Source organism: Excalfactoria chinensis, chromosome 2 (genome assembly GCF_039878825.1).
Source record: "Excalfactoria chinensis isolate bCotChi1 chromosome 2, bCotChi1.hap2, whole genome shotgun sequence".
Lineage (NCBI taxonomy): Eukaryota > Metazoa > Chordata > Aves > Galliformes > Phasianidae > Excalfactoria > Excalfactoria chinensis.
Window position 1 is genome coordinate 47282283 of NC_092826.1, and position 20888 is coordinate 47303170.

The 20888-nt window shown below is 41.8% G+C and overlaps 1 protein-coding gene across 2 annotated transcripts; it reads right to left on the reverse strand.

The window, feature by feature from the left end:
* Positions 1-397: 397 nt before the first annotated feature.
* TMEM200C (transmembrane protein 200C) lies at positions 398-6704 on the reverse strand. Of its 2 annotated transcripts, none has more exons than XM_072330246.1 (2): positions 5719-6201; positions 398-4165 (listed from the first exon to the last, which is right to left on the reverse strand). In XM_072330246.1, exon 2 carries the CDS (start codon positions 4120-4122, stop codon positions 2500-2502), a length of 1623 nt encoding a protein of 540 aa, XP_072186347.1. In that variant the 5' UTR covers positions 4123-4165; positions 5719-6201; the 3' UTR covers positions 398-2499. The 2 variants fall into 2 exon arrangements, with proteins under 2 accessions (XP_072186347.1, XP_072186346.1); XM_072330245.1 differs by lacking the exon at positions 5719-6201 and adding an exon at positions 6275-6704 and having other exon boundaries at positions 399-4165.
* Between the last annotated feature and the right edge of the window lie 14184 nt (positions 6705-20888).

The window sequence follows — 20888 nt, forward strand, 5'->3', positions numbered from 1 at the left end:
AGCTCCAGCCTGACTGATGAAACTTCACGTTTCAGATCCTTTTTTGGCACACGGGAAAAGGCTATAAATTTACTCATTGAAAACCAACTTCATTGTAATTTTTGTTATTAAGAAAGCTTTGCAGAAAACTAATCAGCAGAATTACTGGAATGCTTATTTTAATTGATCCGAGGAACATCCAGAGGCTTTTTAAGGGTTCCCCCTCCCCCCCCTTTTTCTTGTTTTTCAGAGCATGCTGCAAATTCAGCTGACTAAAGAAGTATTTACTAAGAATACGTATAGAAAAACACATTTGTCTCCCCCTCAGAATGAATAAAAACCTGTCATGCTTTCACGAGCTCATGCTCCAGGAAGCAGCACCCACAACCCACCTCTTTTCCCTTTGCCCCTATGAAGTTTTCACATAGATCATAACAAACGAGGTATCTTCATCAGAACAAACAACCAGCATCTCTGTCAGCACCAGGTAACGCTGCTCAGATACAGCTCATAAATCCTGCTGGAAGTCACAAGAGAAGGAGAAGCGCTGGTTCACTAATGACTTGGAACTGGGAGAACTGCATGAAAATCATTTCCAGCTGAGCTGCCTTCTCCTGGGGAAGGCCAGCCACTTCTTGCAGGGCCTCATCAATCCCCTTCCAGCTCAGCCAGTTCTGCAACATATTTTTTGCCAGCTGTGTGCTAGCAGTTTGATAGCAAAAAAAATGCCGTGCTGATGTTCATGTTGTTTTTTCTGGTTGCCACTGACAAGAGAAGAGAGATTGCCATCTGGATACTCTCCGTTGCTCAACAGAACTGCTTCCACAACTTCAGAATCCTGATGTGGTAAATTCTTTGGTATTTTCCTTTAAATTAGCCTTATTTAATATAGGACTTAGCCAGATTACTCTTTGCAATTGCATTCTGTGACTGTTATATTCCATTTTGCAATGCACTGCAGCTTAACTAGATACTTTTAAGCATGAAACCATAACAAAAATCTTAATTGCAACAACAACAACAAAAAAAGAAAACCAACAATTTTCCCCTCTCCACCGTGTATTTGTTTAGTGCCAGTTTCTCTTTGTGCATGACGAAATGACACATCCCTATTCATAACCTGAAAAACTGATGAAATCTCCTGAGCATCCAAAGCTAAAGAGCTGCTTTAACAAAAGAACGCCTGGAATGTTACAGCTCCGAAAATAAAACAACTCATCAATTGACTAAAACTCTGCCCACGGATTAGAACACATAATCAATCCAGCCATAAGGCAACTTAATGCTTTTCTCACTCAAGAAGAAACTCTCACCACACCAAAGTCACTGAGAAACTTCACTGATTTCAACAGGGTGAGAAGCTCAGAGATATTCAGGACTATAATTATGCTTTAAAATTAAAATTATGCGCATGCTTTCATGAATACAAAAACCTGAAGGGGGTGAAAAGGCTCAAAGCAACAACTGCAAATGAAGACTCTAGAAAGAAGATGCTACAGTCTGAGATCGATGCGTTACTCAGGTGAAATCTGATTTTAACTAACAATTAGTTAACAAAATACTTTCTTTTTCCTTCGCATGTCAAGATCTCACATTTCTGCAGATGTCACAAAGCACTGTTAGAAACGGAGACAGATTTTGCTGACTGAACTAAAGCAGAGTTTCTCTGAGTCAGAACCACTGTTTATTTTGAAATCACTCCTACATGATCATTATCCACTTAAAAGCATAAGCAAACCTTTGGCCTTGCAGCATCTCTCTAATCATTCACAGTACAAAAAACAGAGGTTTATAGCATCTGTAAGTACTTACCAAAATAAAGGGCGTTTTATCTCTTAGTTTTATTTGTAAATGTTTTATTAAAAAAAAAAAATCTTTTAATGCTATTACTCAATACATGTGTAATAATACTTGATAAAGTATCACATCGCAGTAGGTATTTTGGATTCAGGAACATCATGGTTTTATAACTAAATTATCGACACTCTGTTCTGCTCTATTCTGTTCTAAATAATCATTTTTCCAAAACTGAAGCAAACTCCTTCTTTGTCAAGGTACATCATCCTTAAGGCCTTGCAAACTTTTTAGTGATTGAACCAAAACAAAGAGAGAGCTCGGCTTTCTTAATCTAAAGACCACGGTGCTCTTGAGCTTAAAAAAAAAGTGCCTGTGGTTTTCAAGCAGTTAGTGGCAAATCAGCAAGAAAGAAATCAGAGGAGAAGGAGCACTTGGAAATCAAGACAATTAAAGTGCACGGTTATACTGTCCGAAATTGTATTAAGCTGATCCCAAGAACTTGCTGGACTGTGGATATTTAATACAATTTGTCTTGCATGGAACATACAATCGGACAGAAAGATTTGCTTCCTGAAGTCATCTACAGGACTTACTGAATTCAGATTTTCAAGGGTGGCATACTGCAGCTCTTTGGATATAGACTGGTTTCCTAAGTCCACAAAAAGATGGAGAAGGGGGAAAGGTGTGGAGGGTTGCAAAGTGTCCTTGCGTCTTCTTAGTTGTTTAGATGCCAGTACTTTCCAGCTCCCCATCCTCCAGCCCTAATGCAGCGTGCGACCTAGAAATCATAAAGAGTTTCTCTTTATTTGTGTACTGTCTTTGAGTTTGCTGAGATTGCTCCCCTGTTTGTTCTGTGCTGGTAGCCTTGAGGGGGTCCATCTTCTCAGCTGGTTCCTCCTCACAGTCCTGGATTTTACTGGCTGGGGTGTTGGCAACTGACTCCAGGGAGGTGCCAGCCTCCTCCAGTTGACTGTAGCCCTTATTGCTGCTGGAAGGCTCAGACTGGGAGCTCTGAGAGTCCGTCCTGGTGATGGCAGGGGGGGTTGAGGGAGGCGATTCCCCCAGGTCCAGAGATCTGGAGAGGCTAGAAGATGCCAAGAGGCTGGAGTCCAGGTCCCCCCTGACAGCTGGAGACCGAGGTGGCTCAGGGGAAAGGGGACACCTAGTATCAGGCAAGCAGCTGGTGCTCTGCCGTCTGAGAACCAGCTTGTGCCTCCTTGTCCTGTAGCCTCCCTCGACGTGGCTGAGGTCAGTCAGGCTCAGTTCAAACTCCCCCCGTGGGATTTCCTGGGCTCCCCGCTCACCAGGAGGCTTCCGCCAGCCTCCCCCTCTGCCACTCTGTGCCAAGGGCAGAAGAGTGAAAGCACTCAATGAGGATCCAACAATGGAGCTAGCTGTGCTCCGCTGGCCCCAGCTCTCTGGTGGACTGCAGGGTGGGCTGTTGAATGTGCGGCCAGCATGGGCAGTATGTTCCCGGTAGATGCTGTACACAGCCTCAGCCAGGCTGGGAGGCTGTGGCAAGGTGCAGAAAGAGGAACGCCGAGGTGAAGATGCTAGGTCAGGTGGGGAAAAGGAGGCAGCTAGCCCTGGCGGCCAAGAGCTCTTGGCCAGCATAGCTGCAGCACCCAAGCCTTCACCACCAGGCTTTAGCTCCAGGCCCCGTGACTGCACATAATTGACAAAGCCGTTAAGAGGGGCTGAGGCACCTCCATCCTTTGCCCGCAGGCTGTGGGCATCAATAACAGTGGAATAGAGGTCCCGCAGGTTGATGATCTTGGTCTTCTTGTCACGGTTCTCATGCAATACTGCATTGGCACAGATGAAGAGGAAGATGCCAATACCCATGATGAGGGGGCCCAACACCTTCAGTTTGTCTGAATGCAAGTAGCTTGAGAAAAGATGGAAAAGGAAACCCACCGAAGCCTGGGGTGATGAGGAAGTGGGATGAGACTGTGGGAACTCCTGGCCAGTAGCAGCAGTGGAGTTGGCTCTGGGAGGTGACACCAGGTAGCTCTCTGCTTGTGACCCTTCCTGATTCTGGGAGCGGTTCTTGGGGGTGCCACCCTGAGGGGGCAGGTGCCTGCTCCCACCAACTTCTCTGTATACCTGGCTGGGCTTGGGCCAGTAGCCCACAACAGCCAAAGCGATGCCCACTAGCAGTACAAGGATGCCACAAAGGGCGATGAGCCCTGAGATGGAGCACAGCTTGAGCTTGCCTTTCACAACCACAACATCATTTTTGCGTTTCTTCTTGGCCTTACGTTTGCGTTTGGGGATTTGGCTTTGTGGTCGCAAGGGATCCTGTTTCCTAGCTGAGATCCTCAGGAGGCCTCCAGTGGCAATCATGGCTGACTACCCAGGGCACTTCTCCCTATAGCCACTCCAGCTCCTGCAGGGAAAAAGAGAAGAGGGTGAGGATCAACGACAGATCTATAGCACAATAGGTGTCTCTGTTTCTTGTTCGTCCTTCATTCTCCCATTAATTAAACCTCTCAACAAGTGGGACAGGGTTTAACACCAACACGCCGATCTCTCTTGTCCGTACAGCTTCTGTACATGAGAAAGACAGGCAAACTGATGAGACAGATGATTAGGCAATTCCGCAATGGGAAGCAGCCATGTGCCCCACTAGACCCTTGGCACACAGCTAATTAATTTCTTTATACTCCAGATAAATGATAAACAGGGTGGTACATGCTAGCATAAACAGAAAACTATCATGCTAGTCTCAGACAGTGCTTGCAAAACACCAGGGTATAGAGGAGGCTGACAGCTTCCCTGCCCTGGAGCCTCATTCCCACAGGGTTATGCTACACAGCAACTTAACCACACTGTAGTTAATGATGTAATGCAGGAACTAGATGTGAGGGTAAGAAGAAAATAAAAGCAGGAAGGATTACATTTGATCTATAGATACCATTCATTTTACTACACTATTTGCACATTAGCGGGGGAGAGTTAAGCGTATTACCTTTCCTAAATGAGCGGAAAAGAAATTACCATGAAACGTGCAAGGGAAAACAGAATAGAAAGCAGTACCCTGTGAAAGTTTCTTCCAAGCCACTTCCTTAGAATTCTGTATCTGCAATACTTCAAAAAATTCATCACTTGCCTGTGGTCAGGGAGTGTCAGCTAGACAGCCTGCTTTGGGAACACACGTGTGATGTTCAGGGCAACTGTTATGCAACCACAGCCACATCCCCCCGCCTCCATGGAGGGGAGATGGTGGCTGGTAGGTAGCATGTCACATCTTATTAAAGGAGAAGCAAACCCCTGCAAATCACCTGAGGAAAAGGCAAGGATTGCTTGTAGAGAAACTGGCAAGTGACTGAACAGCTATCATCTGTGCCTTTTATTTCACTGACCATCAGGACTTGTCTGTGTTTTCCAGCGACTGGAGACACAAAATGGACCATGTAGGAACAATTCCTGTGCTGTTGCAATTTTTTCCTGGACTCTCTTCCTCATGCTTCTGAGAAGGTTCCCCTCCCCCCCCCTTTTTAACTGTCCAATTTGGGTGTTTTTTCAAGGGAGCAAAAAGGTGACAGCATCAAACATAATCTGGTTCATAAAGTTCAATTCATTGCACTGAAAAAACAGTAAAGCAAGCACCTACAAAGAAAGAAAGAAAATAAAGAAACAAACAAACAAACCAAACCTCTCCTCCTTTCCCTGTTTAGCTTTTAAATCTCATCTCTCTGCTCCTCTATTCTCAGATTTTACATGTAGGTGAGGATTCTGTGCCCCATTTTTACTCCGTTCGAATTTGTTTTGCTGCGAGCGAGAACGTTGTTAAATTACTCTCCGAGGTACGGCGTACTCAAAACAAAGGGCAGGAACGAGAAGTCTCTATCAGCGAACTACTTACTTTAAAAACAAAACAAAAAGGCAAAAGAAAACAAACAAGACAAACATTCTTTGTCGGTGTAAAAATGTAATTACCGGGGCAGGATTTGCTCTAATCGCCGAGCGCTGATCTCATTCCTTCTCATGCCCCCCCTGACAAGACCCGGTCTCCTCCACAACGACGAAAACAGATGGCAATCGTTTCGGAGCTGCCTTAGCAAGACAGTACCGCCCGGCACCGAGTTTTTCCCGTTTAGAAAGGAGCGCAGAACACGTGAAGGATAGAACCTCCACAAAAGCAACAGAGCAAAACAACGCGGGGCTCGGGGACACTTCCAAAGGCTGCGGGGCGAATCCACGAGCCGATGGCGGTGCGCACACAGCTGCCGCCCCTCACCGAGCCCCGCCGGGCGCCCCGAGGCGCAGTTCTCACACCGTTCTGACGGACGGACGGGGAAACGAGGAGGAGAAAAGCCGAGCTGCGCGCCCGCCCCTCGGGTACCGCTCGCCGGACGGCACGAGGAGGGAATAAGCGGCTTTCGGGAGCCGGGCAGCCAGGCTGCGGAGCGCTGCTCCCGGCGGCAGGGGCCGGGGTCTCCCGAGCACAGCGCAAAATGGCAGCGGAGCCGCCGAGGGCTCCGCGCCCACTTACCGAGGAAGACTGGCGAGAGGTCCGCGGCCGAGCCACCGCGGGGAAGAAACTTTCTGGCCCGAGCGGGCATCCCCGCGCGGCGCCCGCCCCGCCGCCGCCTCACCGCCCCTCACGGCCCCGGGCGGGCAGGCGGCGGGGCTGGGCCGAGCGCCGGGCTCCCCCTCGGCCCCACCGCCGCCGGCCGCCTCAGGTTGCTCGGCGGGAGCGCTGCTCCCTCGCCATGCCGCATCCTTCCTTCCGCGGGGCCACCCCTCGGCAGCACCCGGCGGAGCCGCTGTCTCCTGCCGCTTAGGGCGGTGCGCGGCTGCCGCGGCTGGCGGCCGGACTCGGAGCCGTTGCTAGGAAACGGAGCCGTGACACAGGGAAATGGCTGCAGGACGGCCGCAGCCACCTCCCCCCCACCGGCGCACCTGCGCCCGTCCGCCGCGGCCCTGCCCTCACAAGGCCCGCCCCCGGCCGCCAGGCCCCGCCCCAGCGGCCACTCCCTGCCCCGCCTCGGTTCGCCATGTCGTGCGTGCTGAGGTTATGGGGTCGGGTACTATCCGGCACTCCTTGCCCCTTTGCTCTGGAGAGTTGGAGGTGGCTGACCGTGCTCCTTTGGGGGATGCTGGAGATGGGCAGCTCCTTCTCATGCCTGCTCCATAGCCATCTCTCACTCCTTGTGAGAGGAATAGGGCACTCCAAAGCACAGGTGTAGCAGTTGGGCTTGGTGTGTGTGTCCTGTCATATGCTCAGTTATAGTTGTTTTCCTGGTCCAACAAGGCCATAGGAGAGGTGTAGTGTTTCTTTCTCTCCCTTCCTCTTGGCCTATCATTTAGCATCGTGTACCTCTCCGGGGCTGCCCAAGGGCTTGCTTCACCAGGTGGCCCTCATCCTCTGCTAGCTCTCCAATTTAGGAGCTTACCAGCAGTATGAAATCATAGAATCGTGGTATCACCAAGGCTGGGAAAGACCTGCAAGAACAGTCCACCTGGCTATCTACCACCAGTATTTCCCCACTAAACCATGTCCCTTACTGCAACAGCTACATGTTTCCTGAACACCACCAGGGAATCCTCCATCAGTGATGTCCCAGTGCCCTCACAGCCAGTTGTCCCTGCATCCATTTAAAAAATGCTCATCCTGAAAGCACATCTCAAATGACAGTACAGAGAATTTAAAAGGGAAAATGGCACATACAGCAAGATCAAGACATTTTCCCCCTTGAGTTTGCAGGAATGATGAGGAAGACAGCCGAGAAGCAGATGAGAAGATGAAGAAAGCAATAAAGGAAGAAAGATGAAAGTCATAGCTGAGATATGTCAACGTGGTCACGCTGGATCTCACGTTTTCTGCAGAGACCAGGAAACAGTATTCTCATGTGAGCTGCCTTGTGGAAATTTTGATTAAATTGAAGCCACATTAAGCTGTCGCACAAGTGAGATATAATCTAGCACGTCCCATCATACTGCTTGTCTTATTTATTACAAGAGACTGCAGTTTTCTTTAGTAGAGCCTTTGTAGAGGTTCACTGCGAGCTGGGAAGGGAAATCTTAGGCAGGTATTGCAAAATGTACTGAAAACTCAACCTGTGAAACTTTGGTTTCCTACAGACATGTACTGTGTGGTTTGATGGGGTAGATGAACAAAACCCACCTTTTTTAAGTGGTCCAGAATAACTACTGGAGATAGAGTGTGACTCAGCCCAGGCTAAAACAGCCCCCTTCTACCTCTGCTTGACCTCTTTTTGCCTGTTACTGCTTTGCGTAACAACCTGCCAGGAACCAAAAAGCAATAAATAGAATTGTTGTGGTTCCAAATGGTGATGTTTTGTTTTGTTGTTTTGTTGTTGTTTTTTTTTTTTTTTAAATGATCCAACACAGGGTGACAAAATTGTAGGAGAGATTATGAATATTCATTTAAGATTTACATATTCCAGCCTCAGTGATTCTGTAGTTCTATGAATTTTCATCCAGGCTGCTAGTGCACGCTGTTTACCCCCAGCTATCAATGCTTGATTTGAGAACAAACAAATCCTAAATCTGCACATATGCCTTTTGATCTTAGTAGCAGTCTGTCTACAAAATCACTTGGGGCACATTTCTTTTAGTATATATATATAACTTTTGGTTATGCAACAGGCTTGAAATTTAAGATTTATTATTTAAGAACTTCCTATAAAAGTCTGCTTTGAACACTCTCGTTGAACCTAAGCCTTCCGACATTCGATAATTTGCTTTGTGTTCAGCCCAGACTACCACAGAAATCCAAACATATCACATCTGTTTCCACTAGAGACCTGTATCACATCAATAATGCAGCATCATCAGACTATCCCTGAAAAGCTCCTGTGTTAGAGGGAGAACGAGTGAGTTTTTAAAGGGCAAAGAGCTCTTTTCCCTATCTGAGTCACATTTTCTATTTCTGTCAAACTAAACCATTCTCTTTAGCTATCTTTTTTATACAACAGCCTTTCCATATTTTCATTGCTAAAGTTTTGAGTGATTAGGCTATCATCACACTCACAGTTTTCAAATTACTCCTACCAAAATTTGATGTAGGTGAGTCCAAATCCTGGAAAAATAGAAATATGTTCTTGGATGAAAAGCTGCTGAAAATGTTGTTATGCAGCAGCAAGCAATGCAGTCTTAAATGACTCTGCATTGTAAGGACTGGTTCTACAAAGGCAGGCTGAATCCCTTAGAGAAAGTTACCATGCTGAGTTACATATCCTTATGCATCTTACAGATTCTTCTTGTTCTTTAACAAATGCATTGGGAGCTTTAATGAAATATTTATTTTATTTTTAATTGACATAGATTGTGTGCTCCCAGAAGTGGAATGGTTGCAAAAGACAGCTTTCCTATCAGTCTGATTTACTAGTTGTCTGAATTAATCTGTTTCTCTGTAGTCTTTGAGCACTACTGAGCTGTGCTGGCAGTTTCAGAGTAAGCCTTACCTTGCTATTACTTAATGCATGATGGGATTTATCATTAAACTGTGCTGAACTCAAATATTTATTAGAAACTGCAGAAAAGATATTAGACCTCTCCTCTCCTCTCCTCTCCTCTCCTCTCCTCTCCTCTCCTCTCCTCTCCTCTCCTCTCCTCTCCTCTCCTCTCCTCTCCTCTCCTCTCCTCTCCTCTCCTCTCCTCTCCTCTCCTCTCCTCTCCTCTCCTCTCCTCTCCTCTCCTCTCCTCTCCTCTCCTCTCCTCTCCTCTCCTCTCCTCTCCTCTCCTCTCCTCTCCTCTCCTCTCCTCTCCATCCCTCCATTCCCCTCCCCTCTACTAGTTTTTGAGCATATACTTGTTTTCTTTATATTGTTTGTGCACAAGATGGTAACCTTCACGTGGTCCTTCTTGGAAAATACTTCAGTACAACCACATCATCAATTTTAGTATATCCACTTGAATAAGTTCCACTCCAGGCTGGCTGAATATGTCAGCTCTAATCCAGGAGATGTGTAGCCAAGTTAATATATCTCAGCTCTTAGCAGGCCCAAGGTCCAAAAATGATTCAAAGGACAACCTGAAGTACTTGGTGTACTTACAGAAAATACTGCAGGGTCTATGGACTCCAGCCATGGACCAGGAGTAGTTCCCAGTGTAGGGAGAGACCTTACCAAACAAAACAGAGAGCAGGCCCTTACTAGATATACTTACAGACTGGGCACAAGATGAAAAAAGATTCTTAGACAAGTGCTAATAAAAGCATAAGGGAGAGACACACTACACAGACGTTAGGTTTTCCTCCGTGATTTATCTTCACAATTTCTCAGACACAGAGTAACAGAAGTCTTGAAGGGCCATTTCCATCTCAACCTACATCCTGCTACCAAGCAGAATGGCTTCCAGTCAGAACAGTAGCTCTAGCCTGAAAGCATGTTTTAATTTTAACTTTAGCCCTGGCTAATTTATTACAATTATAAAAATAAGAGCTGATGTACATTTTGTTCGTGTGCTTCCAAGTATATTGTGCTGCATGCCAAGATTTCTGAAGTCTTTGTTGCTGGAGTTCATAGCCTCATCTTATTCAATAGCTTAGGAAGCTGTAAGAGCATCACTCTCAGCCTGAGCACTGTTCTCATAGTATATGCTCTGCCCCATGTGAGCCCCACGTACATGTTTTTGTTAGCATTTTTCTTGTATCGGTCAATATCTGATTTGATTAATGATAGAGATTCTGTATGATTAACAATGATTTGACAGTGCAAAGCAGCACTGTGAAAGAGTTATAAGAAATCATTCTCAGTGAAAAAATTTATGTTTGAAATCCTTACAAGAAACAGGGCACCCTTATTGTTTATTAGATTCATCTGGCTTATTTGATACATGGTAGAATCTGAGGCAGCCTTTCATTGCACAGCAAACCTGAGTCTAGAAAATCCACCGAGAGAACGGCAATTTGCATGTCTGCTCTTCTTTCAAAATTAATTACAGCAGAGATAGACATTGCTGGGAACATTTGTCAGGGTGAAGGATCTCACAGCTATGAGATCTGGTGACTGAAAGGTAAAGTGAATTAATGTTTTAAGATGAACGATTTTTAGAGAACAACCAAAAAAATGAAGGAACTGCTTGTTAATCTCACTTCTTGTTGACAGTCAGTTCTTCCTGACAATCTCTGTGAATAAATTTTTGTTTTTATTTTGGAGACATTAATGAGACTTGCCAATTAAAAACGTACATATTTATAGAGTTGCATCTTGCAAAAAGTCTGAAACTAGATGAGACAGTGTTAAATGCTCCTGAGTCAATCGTGATATGTTGCAGGAAGTCTGTGATGGTTGGACCCTCTGGTTATGAGCCATGCTCAGGGCGTATGTCACTCAATTGCTTTTAAATGTTCTGTGCATGACTTCTCAGCTGGCTTAAAAAGAAGTAGGAACCATTCAGCCATGTTATTTGCTTTCACTTTTGGTTTGTTGCTACTAGACAGCTTGCAAACATATACTTTTGTGCTATTATTTGTGGACATAAAAAACACATGAAGGCTAGTCATGAATACTTCCCAAACTACTGGCTAGGAAGGAAAGATCAGTGCAGTACTTCCCCACCTTGTCACTGCAATAAATACATATTTTCCAGTGTTGTTCCCCTTTTACCTAATCCCTTGATCTACCATGTAGGCTCTTTGATCTGGGTTCCATCCCCAAACAACTTGATCTTAATTGCCATGACATTTCTGTGCACAGCCATTTCATGATTAGTATCTCCTCATTGTTTGAACACTCTTGCTGACAATGTGAAGGTCTACAACAAATGCACTGGCAGAAATGAGTATTTTATAAGATGAGTTTATAAAAAATAATAATGTTGCCTTCAACCCTTAGAAATAGTATTTTGAGTCGGCAGGAGCACATTTGTCTATGAGATAACGACAACGTATTTGGGAGGGAAGGTTGGAAAATGTTTCTATTGTGATATTAAAAATAAGTTACTTACATGCCAAAGCACTTGTTGTAGGAGGTGAACATTAGAATATACCAGTAACATATGGCTCCTGCTGTCTTTTTTTTTTTATTCCCAGGGCAGCAAGTGCTAAAGAAATTTTTACCCTTGGTAATTTAAAATTGTAGATGTTCAAAAATAGACTTGATACCAGCATTTTTGCAGCTCTGTGCAGGGATTTTTCAACGAGGAGAGAGATGCTTGTGCTTTTTGTCTGCATTGCTCATTGCAAGTTCTGACATCAGAGAGTTCTGGTGATATGAAGATTGCTGAGAGGGAGGAATTGTGGACATTTTGCCTCCTCCACACAGGGCCAGAACATGCATGAAGTGATGAAAGAGCTGAACTGCTCAGCCACGATGAGCTACAGTCACAGCAAGCAGGACTAGTTAGCAGATATTCTACAAATGTAATCATTTCACCATTTCCCCATCTGTTTCTTGTATGCACCTGCTGCTTCCCAGCATATCCTCAGGCTGCTGGGAAGCAGGGCTGTCTTTTCATTACATAAAATGCACAATGACTATGTCAGTTGGGGGAATTCCTCACTGGTCTGGTGAGACACTAGAACAATGCAATCAACCATAATCACGCTTATAATTAATAATAAGATGATCTGCGGCAATCTTCATGAAAGCACAGTCTATCATTCAGGAGAATAAGACAATGATTGTATCTTTCCTTTTTAAGAGAAGGGTTGCCTCAGACCAGTACTCACTACATACTTACATACTTGTGCAGCTTGATAGGTGTCTTTGCCCTACATTATTAAGGGATTAACTTAGCATTTAATAAATGGAAACTATTACAGTATAATTTTTATAAGCTGTCAAAAGAGATTAACCCAAATTTTTGACCTGTTTTTTTTTTTTTTTTTTTTTTTTTTTTTTTCTTTTTTTTCTTTTTTTTTTTCCCCATGACATTTCCCTTCCTCCATGGCCTGCAATCAGTTTTTACTCTACAATGGACATCTCATTGTCACAGAGAGAAGACCTCAAGGTAATACAGAGTACTTATCCATTGCCAATAGTTTTTATATACTGTTAACACAAATTGTCACAACTCTGATGAACTGCGAAGGCCCTTAAGGCTCCATGCTTCAGGGCTACTACCTTTAGAGTGATACAAGACCTACTCAGATTTGAGGGTCAGATTTGCCCAAGACTTAACAGTACATTTTGGCAACAAACAAGAAGTCAGAAAACACATCAAGACTCTGATGGAGGAAGCCTTGGGTTGCCAGAAGACAACAATCATCTTTTTTCTGACAGTTGTCCACAGTTTCTCACTGGAGAAAGGAAGTCAGGGTAAAGTCAAGAGCATTTCTTAAATACTCTAGATACTGTTGCTAAGCAGCATAGGTGTGAACAGCCAGTGGATTTCTTACTTGTGATAGGAACTAAACCCTTCACAAGCTGAGAGAAGCACAAATGTGAAACGTAGAGTTATTTGAGATCTGCCATGCTCTGGACCCAAGTGCCAGGATCAGTATGCTCACATATTTTCTCATCAGTCACATTTGTCATTTTTCTTTTTTCTTTTTCTTTTTTGTTATTCTGTATGACAAACATAGCAAAGAATATTTTTATAACACTGTTAAAACTCTGAAAGTGTTTTAACAGTGAACAGTACGTATTAAATCCTGAAAAGATACAGAAAAAAGTCATATTTAGAATTGGAATGTGATCTCTGTAATTAATGACACTTTGGCACTCAGACAACAGGGCATTGCTAGCTGAATATTATTAATAACTATGTGGCCACTATTAATTTGTAATTGATTATACATTATGCCTCTACTTTGATTTTGAATGGCAGTGTTGCAGTGTTGAAGTATATCAACCAAATGCCTGATATTCTACTAGTCATTTGCAATCCATTTTGTAACTTTAAAGGCATCAAATTATGTAATTAAAAAAACAAAAAACCACAACTTGCTAAGTTTCTTTTCTACAGTGACAGAAGTGAGCTGAATTTTCAGAATGACTTAGATCCACAGGAAACATCCAATTTTTTTTACCCAAATTGGAAGATATTCTCAGCAGAGACCTGGGCAGGCTGGATAGAGGGATGGAGAGGAATTTCATGAGGTTCAGCAAAGGCAAGTGTAGAATCCTAAACCTGGAGTGGAGTAACAGGTTAGTGGTTGATCTGCTGGAAAGGGGCTCTGTGGAGAAGAACTTGGGTGTGCTGATGGACAACAGACTGGCCATGAACCAGCAGTGTAATCTTGTGGCCAAGAAGGCCAATGGGATCCTGTGGGGCATTATAAAGAGTGTGGCCAGCAGGTTGAGGGAGGTGATCATCCCCCTCTACTCCACACTCTAGTGAGGCCTCATCTGGAGTGCTGTGTCCAGTTCTAGGATCCTCTGTTCAAGAATGGAATTTCTAGAGAGAGTCTAACAGAAGGCTACAAAGATAACTAGGTGCATGGAGCATCTCTCTTGTGAGGAAAGGCTGTGAGACTTGGAACTGTTTAGCCTGGAGAAGACTGAGGAGATATCTTATCAATTCTTATAAATCCCTAATGGCTGGGAGTCAAGTGTATGGGACCAGGCTTTTTTCAGCAGTGCCCAGTGACAGGAGAAGGGGCGCAAACTGAAACACAGGAAGTTCCATCTGAGCATGAGAAAGATCTTCACTATGAAGGTGGCAGAGCACTGAAACAGGTTGCTGAGAATATGCAATGCTGAGGAAAGTGCATAGCTCATTCTGTGATGCAGAGCATAAATGATTTATTGCCTATGTTTATATCTTTAGGTTTTGGTTTTTTGTGTGTATGTTTGTTTGTTTTTTTTTTAAATCATTTTGCTGAGTTTTATTTGTAGATATTAATGGTGCAGAGAAGGTAATTGTGTACTATAGCACTCAAAAAACAGAATCTGAAATAATTTTTGTTTTTAGTTAAATTTATTTGTGAGCAGATTGGCCTATATTTCACAGAAGGATGGAAATGGCCTTTTCATGCTCTTTTTTCTTTTTGCTTGTTTGAGTATTTTGGCAGCAAAATTATGCTTTTTATGTACATTGGTTAGAAAGCCTTAACTCCTTTATTTATTACACATACTTTTTTTGTGAATGCTTATTACTCATGCATAACAGGGATATGTGGTCACAATTGCATTAAGAGGCATTTATTTGAATTTAAATATTGCTGATCAGATTTTATGAAAATATTAAACAGACATTCCCAATAGAAAACTGAAGATTGGCTATCTTTTCCTGTATCTGTATTAAGAATTCATTTCTTTTTGAGAGAGAAATGAATAAATAGGACAAACACTTCACAATAATTATATTTCAGAAATTGTTGTATTTTACTGAGCAGCATTTCTGAGAATAGCAAACTCCCGAGTGGCAGGATCACATTGTAGTGGTTACTTAAATAACCAGAAGCAGTCTCAGAACTTTTGGTGTGGAAAGACACTATTGAAGTTGTATAGCATTTTGTCCTGCCTTTCATAAAAGACAAGAGAATGAGAGATGCTTTGGTAATAAGTGAAAATGCACTGACTGCATTCTGAAGGCTTGCTAATCCAATCTGATTTTGATCAGTAGGTACTATGCCTCCTGATAGGCAGTGGAAAAGCCATGAAGGAGATCATAGATAACCACGTATTTAAGACCATTAAGCTTATGCTTGTTCACAAAATTGTGATCTTGGAAAGCGTGTCCTTAATAATGGAGAATTTGGGAGCTGTGGTAGAAGCATGGCCTACAAACATTCCAGTTCCAACGTTCCTCATCTTATCTTATTTATTCATTTACTGACAGTCCTCATTCAATTATTAGCATATGCTACTGAATAGCTTGAGATAGTTCTCTGACTAGAATGCTACATTAAAAAGGCTCATAAAGTTCATTTTAGCTATAAAGATTCAGGCAGTGTTATTCTTTCCTGATTATCATAATCAACATGCTGGGGACTCAAATACCTGTAGAGATTCTAACAAGAGAAGAAAAAAAGAAAAAAAGAGAAATATTGTTATATCTTCTAAAAAGTGTATTTGTAGGATTTATTAAAGCAGGAGGTAAGTCACACTCACCTTACATGAAGGACATCATCTTGATTATGAACTCTGGATGACTAAACTTTAGATAATCAATCAATAGTATCTGAACCCAAAAGACTGTTAATTTAGGTTTCAGTATTTTAACTTTGGCTTTTGTTGCTCTTTTCCATGACTTTGTCTATACCCTTTCTCAGCATGAAGTTAGACAACATTAACTTTAGTTAAGTGCATCTTGAAAGAGAAAGGATCTGTTACTTTGGTTAAAGGAGTACTTGTCACTTGGCACCTTATGGGGGACAGGATCTTTGCCTCAGCACTTGTTTTCCACAGTCACACTGGTTCCTGAGGCTCCCACAACCTCTCCCTCACAGGAGGTACCCCATTAGTAAGGTTACAGCAAGAATCAACTTCTGTAGACCAAGGAAAGTTATTTCACATGCAGAGATAAAACCCTGGCTCCCTTCCGTGGTCCTTTTCAGGTTCTTTCTCAAATATAGTGGAGCTATGTTTCTTCCATTTTGTTGTTTTTCTTTAAGGGCTTCTCAGCTCCAGTGGTAGGGAAAAGACTAAGAATCAGGGGGGATCAGATAGAATACTGATTCATTGAGGTCAGTGTTTTCTCTCTCATAATAGCTTGAAGAAAATGGAGGAAAAATAAAAACAAACCTCACTGTAGAACTGTGCTGTTTTGTTTTCTTTCCTTCCAACTATTAAAAAAAAGTTAAAAAAACAAACAAAAAAAACCACAAAGAACAAAAAACAATGAGCTAGTAAATGTCTGAAACAAGATGTAACACTTTGTTGTTGTTAAAGCATTAATAAATGTTTTGTTTGCAATGGAAGATCAGTTTTTTTCTTGAGATAGTAAAAAGAACATTCTTGCCTAAAACAGTGTTTTGTTGTTGTTGTTTGTTTGGTTGGTTGGTTTAAATTAATTTGATTCTGGAGAATGTACAGCTTTTATTGAGTAACCATCTGTCCTCAAAATGCTCATGCCTCTGATCAGGACCAAAACTTACCCCATCCCTCATATATGAGTGAATGACTGAGAAAAAGATGCAGAAGAATTCTCTTTGAAGAAAGAAGGGTCTTAGAAGGGACAGAGACTTTAATTTGAAGTCTAGGTAGGATTCCATTTAATTGAAAAAGAGAATAATGAAGGAAGGCTGATATGGATAGATCTCACTCATGGCTTATAGAATTGTAGAATCACCAAGGTTGGAAAAAACCTCCAAGATCATCCAGTCCAACTATCCACCTATCACCAATATCTCCTACTATACCATGTCCCTCAGTACTACATCTACATGTTTCTTGAACACTTCCAGGGTCAGTGACTCTGCCACCCCTCTGGGAAGCCTTTTGCAGCACCTCTCACTGATCTCTCTTGGAGAAAAGTATTTCCTAACATCCAGCCAGGATTCTGAAAATGGGATTACACTACATCAAATCTAGACATGTGACAAGCAAATTAGTGGGACTAAAGACAAATGTTTTTCCTGTTTGTTCTCTGAAATAAAAAGAATGCAAAAATATTATCTGAGCAAGTAAAGCACATCACAGAATGTTAAATTTTGTGGCGACAAGATACGGTGATGGATTTTACCCTCCAGAGCTTTGTGCAGATATTTTACAGTTGGTGATAAACTAAATTGGATGCTTGGCATTTACGTAAATGTGATCTGGAAACTAGTGGAATAGATAAGAAATTTCTTCTATTGACTTTTCACTAATTGATGTGAAAAACCAGGGGACAGATTTTGTTCCTAGTCATACCTATATAAATCTTCAGTAATGCTGATCTCAACAAATGATGAAATTGATGTAACATAGGTTGGCCTTTGCGTTTCAGATAAGTGAATTTTCAAATCTGTGCACTATTAGTTTTACTCTTCACAACACCCGCTTTTGCAATTTATTTTACCTAGAGAATAGCTTAAGATGCTGCGTGTCAATTAACACATCACTGTAAACTCAAACTTGGGGTGAACAAAGTTTAAATTGGTATAAAATGAACAGAGGTTACTTTTAGTGCACTGTTTTATCCCTGAATATAAATGAAACTAACTCCTCCCCAGACAACAGTCACCCAACAGACTAGAAACTTTAAGATCCAGCTCCTAGGAGACCCAGATAACATGGTTTCCTTGTAACCAGTTCAGGGGATGTCAGAAAGCCTTGTATGCCTTAACATTCGCAAAGCTTGGCAGGCTACATTCATCTGCAGAAAGGCCATGGTGTTATGAGACACTCCGTATTCCATGATCCTGGGATGCCACAACCTCCCAAAACATTCCACTACTGCAATGTGAGATAAAGTTAGTGTTAATGTAAGCAGTGCTGCTGTGTTGAAATGTTGTTAGTGAAATCACCCGCAGTTTATGAAACAGGAAGTGACCAACTTCTGGCCTCGTTTTCCACAGCCAATCACTTATTTCAGAGCATCACCCTTGAAGAATGTCATAGATAGATATGAGGATATCCTAGAGCTGAATTTCTAATTCCGTTCTCGCACTTGTCTAGAACTGTTGTTGTTCGTTCTCACTCATAGATAAATGTCCAACACTTCATTTGTATCCAACATCAAGAAAACTGCAAACACAGAGCTGAAACTTGTCTGCGCTTGCAACTTAATTTGAAGCAATTTCTCAGCTGCACAGTCTACAGAAAAAAAACCCAGTAAGCAGGGATAGAAAGCCAGTAGAAATTAGCAGCAGTGATCTGCAACACTGGGTAAGACACCACTGCTATTTACTTTTTGCAAAACAACATTTTGTTTAATCCTTCATAAGATGTACAAAATGCATTCTTAAATCATTGTCTTGGAAAACAGACTTCTTAAATTTTCCATAACTTTCCAATGCCTTTCCTTAAGTCTTTAATGAAAATATAGTACAGCTGCACATTTTGTCATTATATATTTTGGCTTCCTTAAAGCACGAGTTTATCAAATATTGGGATGACTAGTTGTCTACCATTAGACAAAGAGTTTAAAAACTGGACTAAAGTCATCAGTTTCTAAAGCACCCAGACCTACCACTGGGCAAATAAGTTCATTTTTATAAAATGTTTTGTGTATGAATATCAATTAGCAGTTTACTTAGCCTTCATTGAAGTAAACATAACACTGCTGATAGGCATAAGGAACAGTCAGGCTTCTTTTGAATCTATTAACCCAAACTGTTTGCAGCCTCCAACTTCAACATAAGCATCCGTAACCACTTAAGTAAATGGGATATTTCTGACTATTGTTCAGTGTTTTTAGGAGAATTTATTTGTGTGGGGCAAGAGAAGAAACAGAATATGCTACAGAGAATAAAAAAGTGAACAACCAGAGCCAAGGGACATGGTCTGAATAAACACTGAGAATGTGACTCTGAGATGAATGCAAAGCCTTACAATTAGTGTCGGCTGGAAAACAGTCTGGAAATAAGGCCAAAGAGCTACCTTTCTTCTTTCAAGTATATTTCATGCTTTCCAGTGTAATGGCTTGGGGTCAGGGAAGGTAATGTTTGCTTATTAAAACAGAGAACTTTTTATTATGAGGAAAGGAAAACTTAAGAATTGCTAGAATTGACAGAAAAAAATTACCTAAAGGTAAATGTTGCACCCTTCTGAAAATGGTGTAATAATAGGAGATTTTGTTATTTAATTTGGTCCATCCAAAATTATGAGCTCGATTCACCTCACACATTTTCTGAATTATGCAAAAGTCATTTGTCTTCAGAGGCTATCTGGAAAGTAATTATTACCCCAGCTCTTGATATGACTATGTGCATGAATAGACACACTCAAAACACAGCAGAGAAATGTATACAAAATATTATTACCAACATTGTCTGCACCCATTTCTTTAAGCGTGGGTGAGTCAAAATTAGCTCATAGCAGAGCTAAATATAATTCAGTTATTGAAATGGAATGCTTGGTATCAATATTCAAGGTCAGAGCTTGAATAAAAGTTCAACTGTCAGGGCATGACTTTTAAAATCCCAACTTGTATTGACACTGTTATATTAATAAGATAGAAACTAATAAACACGTGGGTAAGAATGACCATGCTATCAGTATATCAGGTATGACATCAGTTGACACATGTGGGTGATACTGGTGAAAAGACAATAAGCCAGTCTGAAAATCTCAGTCTCTATATTATTCTGTTTGGCTGATGCCTTGAGAGATGATGAATGCATTTTTTTCCTTTAGCAGTTATTCAAACTATTCTATAGGGCTGTTCCTTTATAACAAATTATGACTCCAATTTTGTGCTTGGCTGAAAATGAGCAATTAATCATGGTAGTCATTAGTCACAGACTCTAACTGGAGAAACAAACCTCCATATTCACAGATGCATGGGGTATATTCATACATGCTAGCATTTTCTGCTTATTTACTGCTTATATTTTTTGAAAATATGATACTTTTTTTTTCTTTCATGACTTGAAGAGCACTGGGAATCAAACAGCCATGGAATGAGGTAAGTTCTGTACTGTGCTTTCAATAATTACTGTAGTAACGAAAAGGAACCTTATTCTTCCTCTCCATGTTACAAAGTACTTTAAAAAATGTTGAAAAAAGGGGTCATAGATGCAGGAACTTGCAGTTAAAAGAACAACTCTTTAAATGTGCTAAATTTGATTTACTATAAATAATTGTTCCATAGTAAATCTCTCTTTGAAGATCTGAATCGAATGCTATTCCTTATTTGGTATATATTTTCAGGAGCTTGTTGCTTTCAGCCAGCAAGGAATTGAAAACAAGAAGGAGAAAGAGCTGGGAATCTTATAAAAAACCTTGACAATAACTTTTTTTTGTTATCCTGCACAAGCACTTTTCAAAAGCACATAGGGGAGTGCTGGAGTTTAGTGAAGAGGGACTTAACTGGGACTGAGCTGAATGAAAAGGGAAACAACTGCATTTGATTCTGCTCTCACATGCTTTTGTTGCAATCATAACTGCACAGTGTCAAATATAAATTTATCTTGATGTAAATGAGAGAAGGCGTAGGTGCGAGGCTTGGATGTTTTGGAAACCAACAGCAGACTGAAGCTGCTATAAAATACAGGCGCTGAAGCACTGGAAGTTCAGAGTCTGTTTTATTGGAGTAGACCTCTTAACTGACAAAACCAAGTCTGCTTAAAGGCTGGTCTTGAGTTGTTCTCTTTCTTCAGGCTC

Excerpts from the sequence above, each read along its gene's own strand:
- TMEM200C (XM_072330246.1), bottom strand. The coding sequence starts at position 4,122 with ATGATTGCCACTGGAGGCCTCCTGAGGATCTCAGCTAGGAAACAGGAT.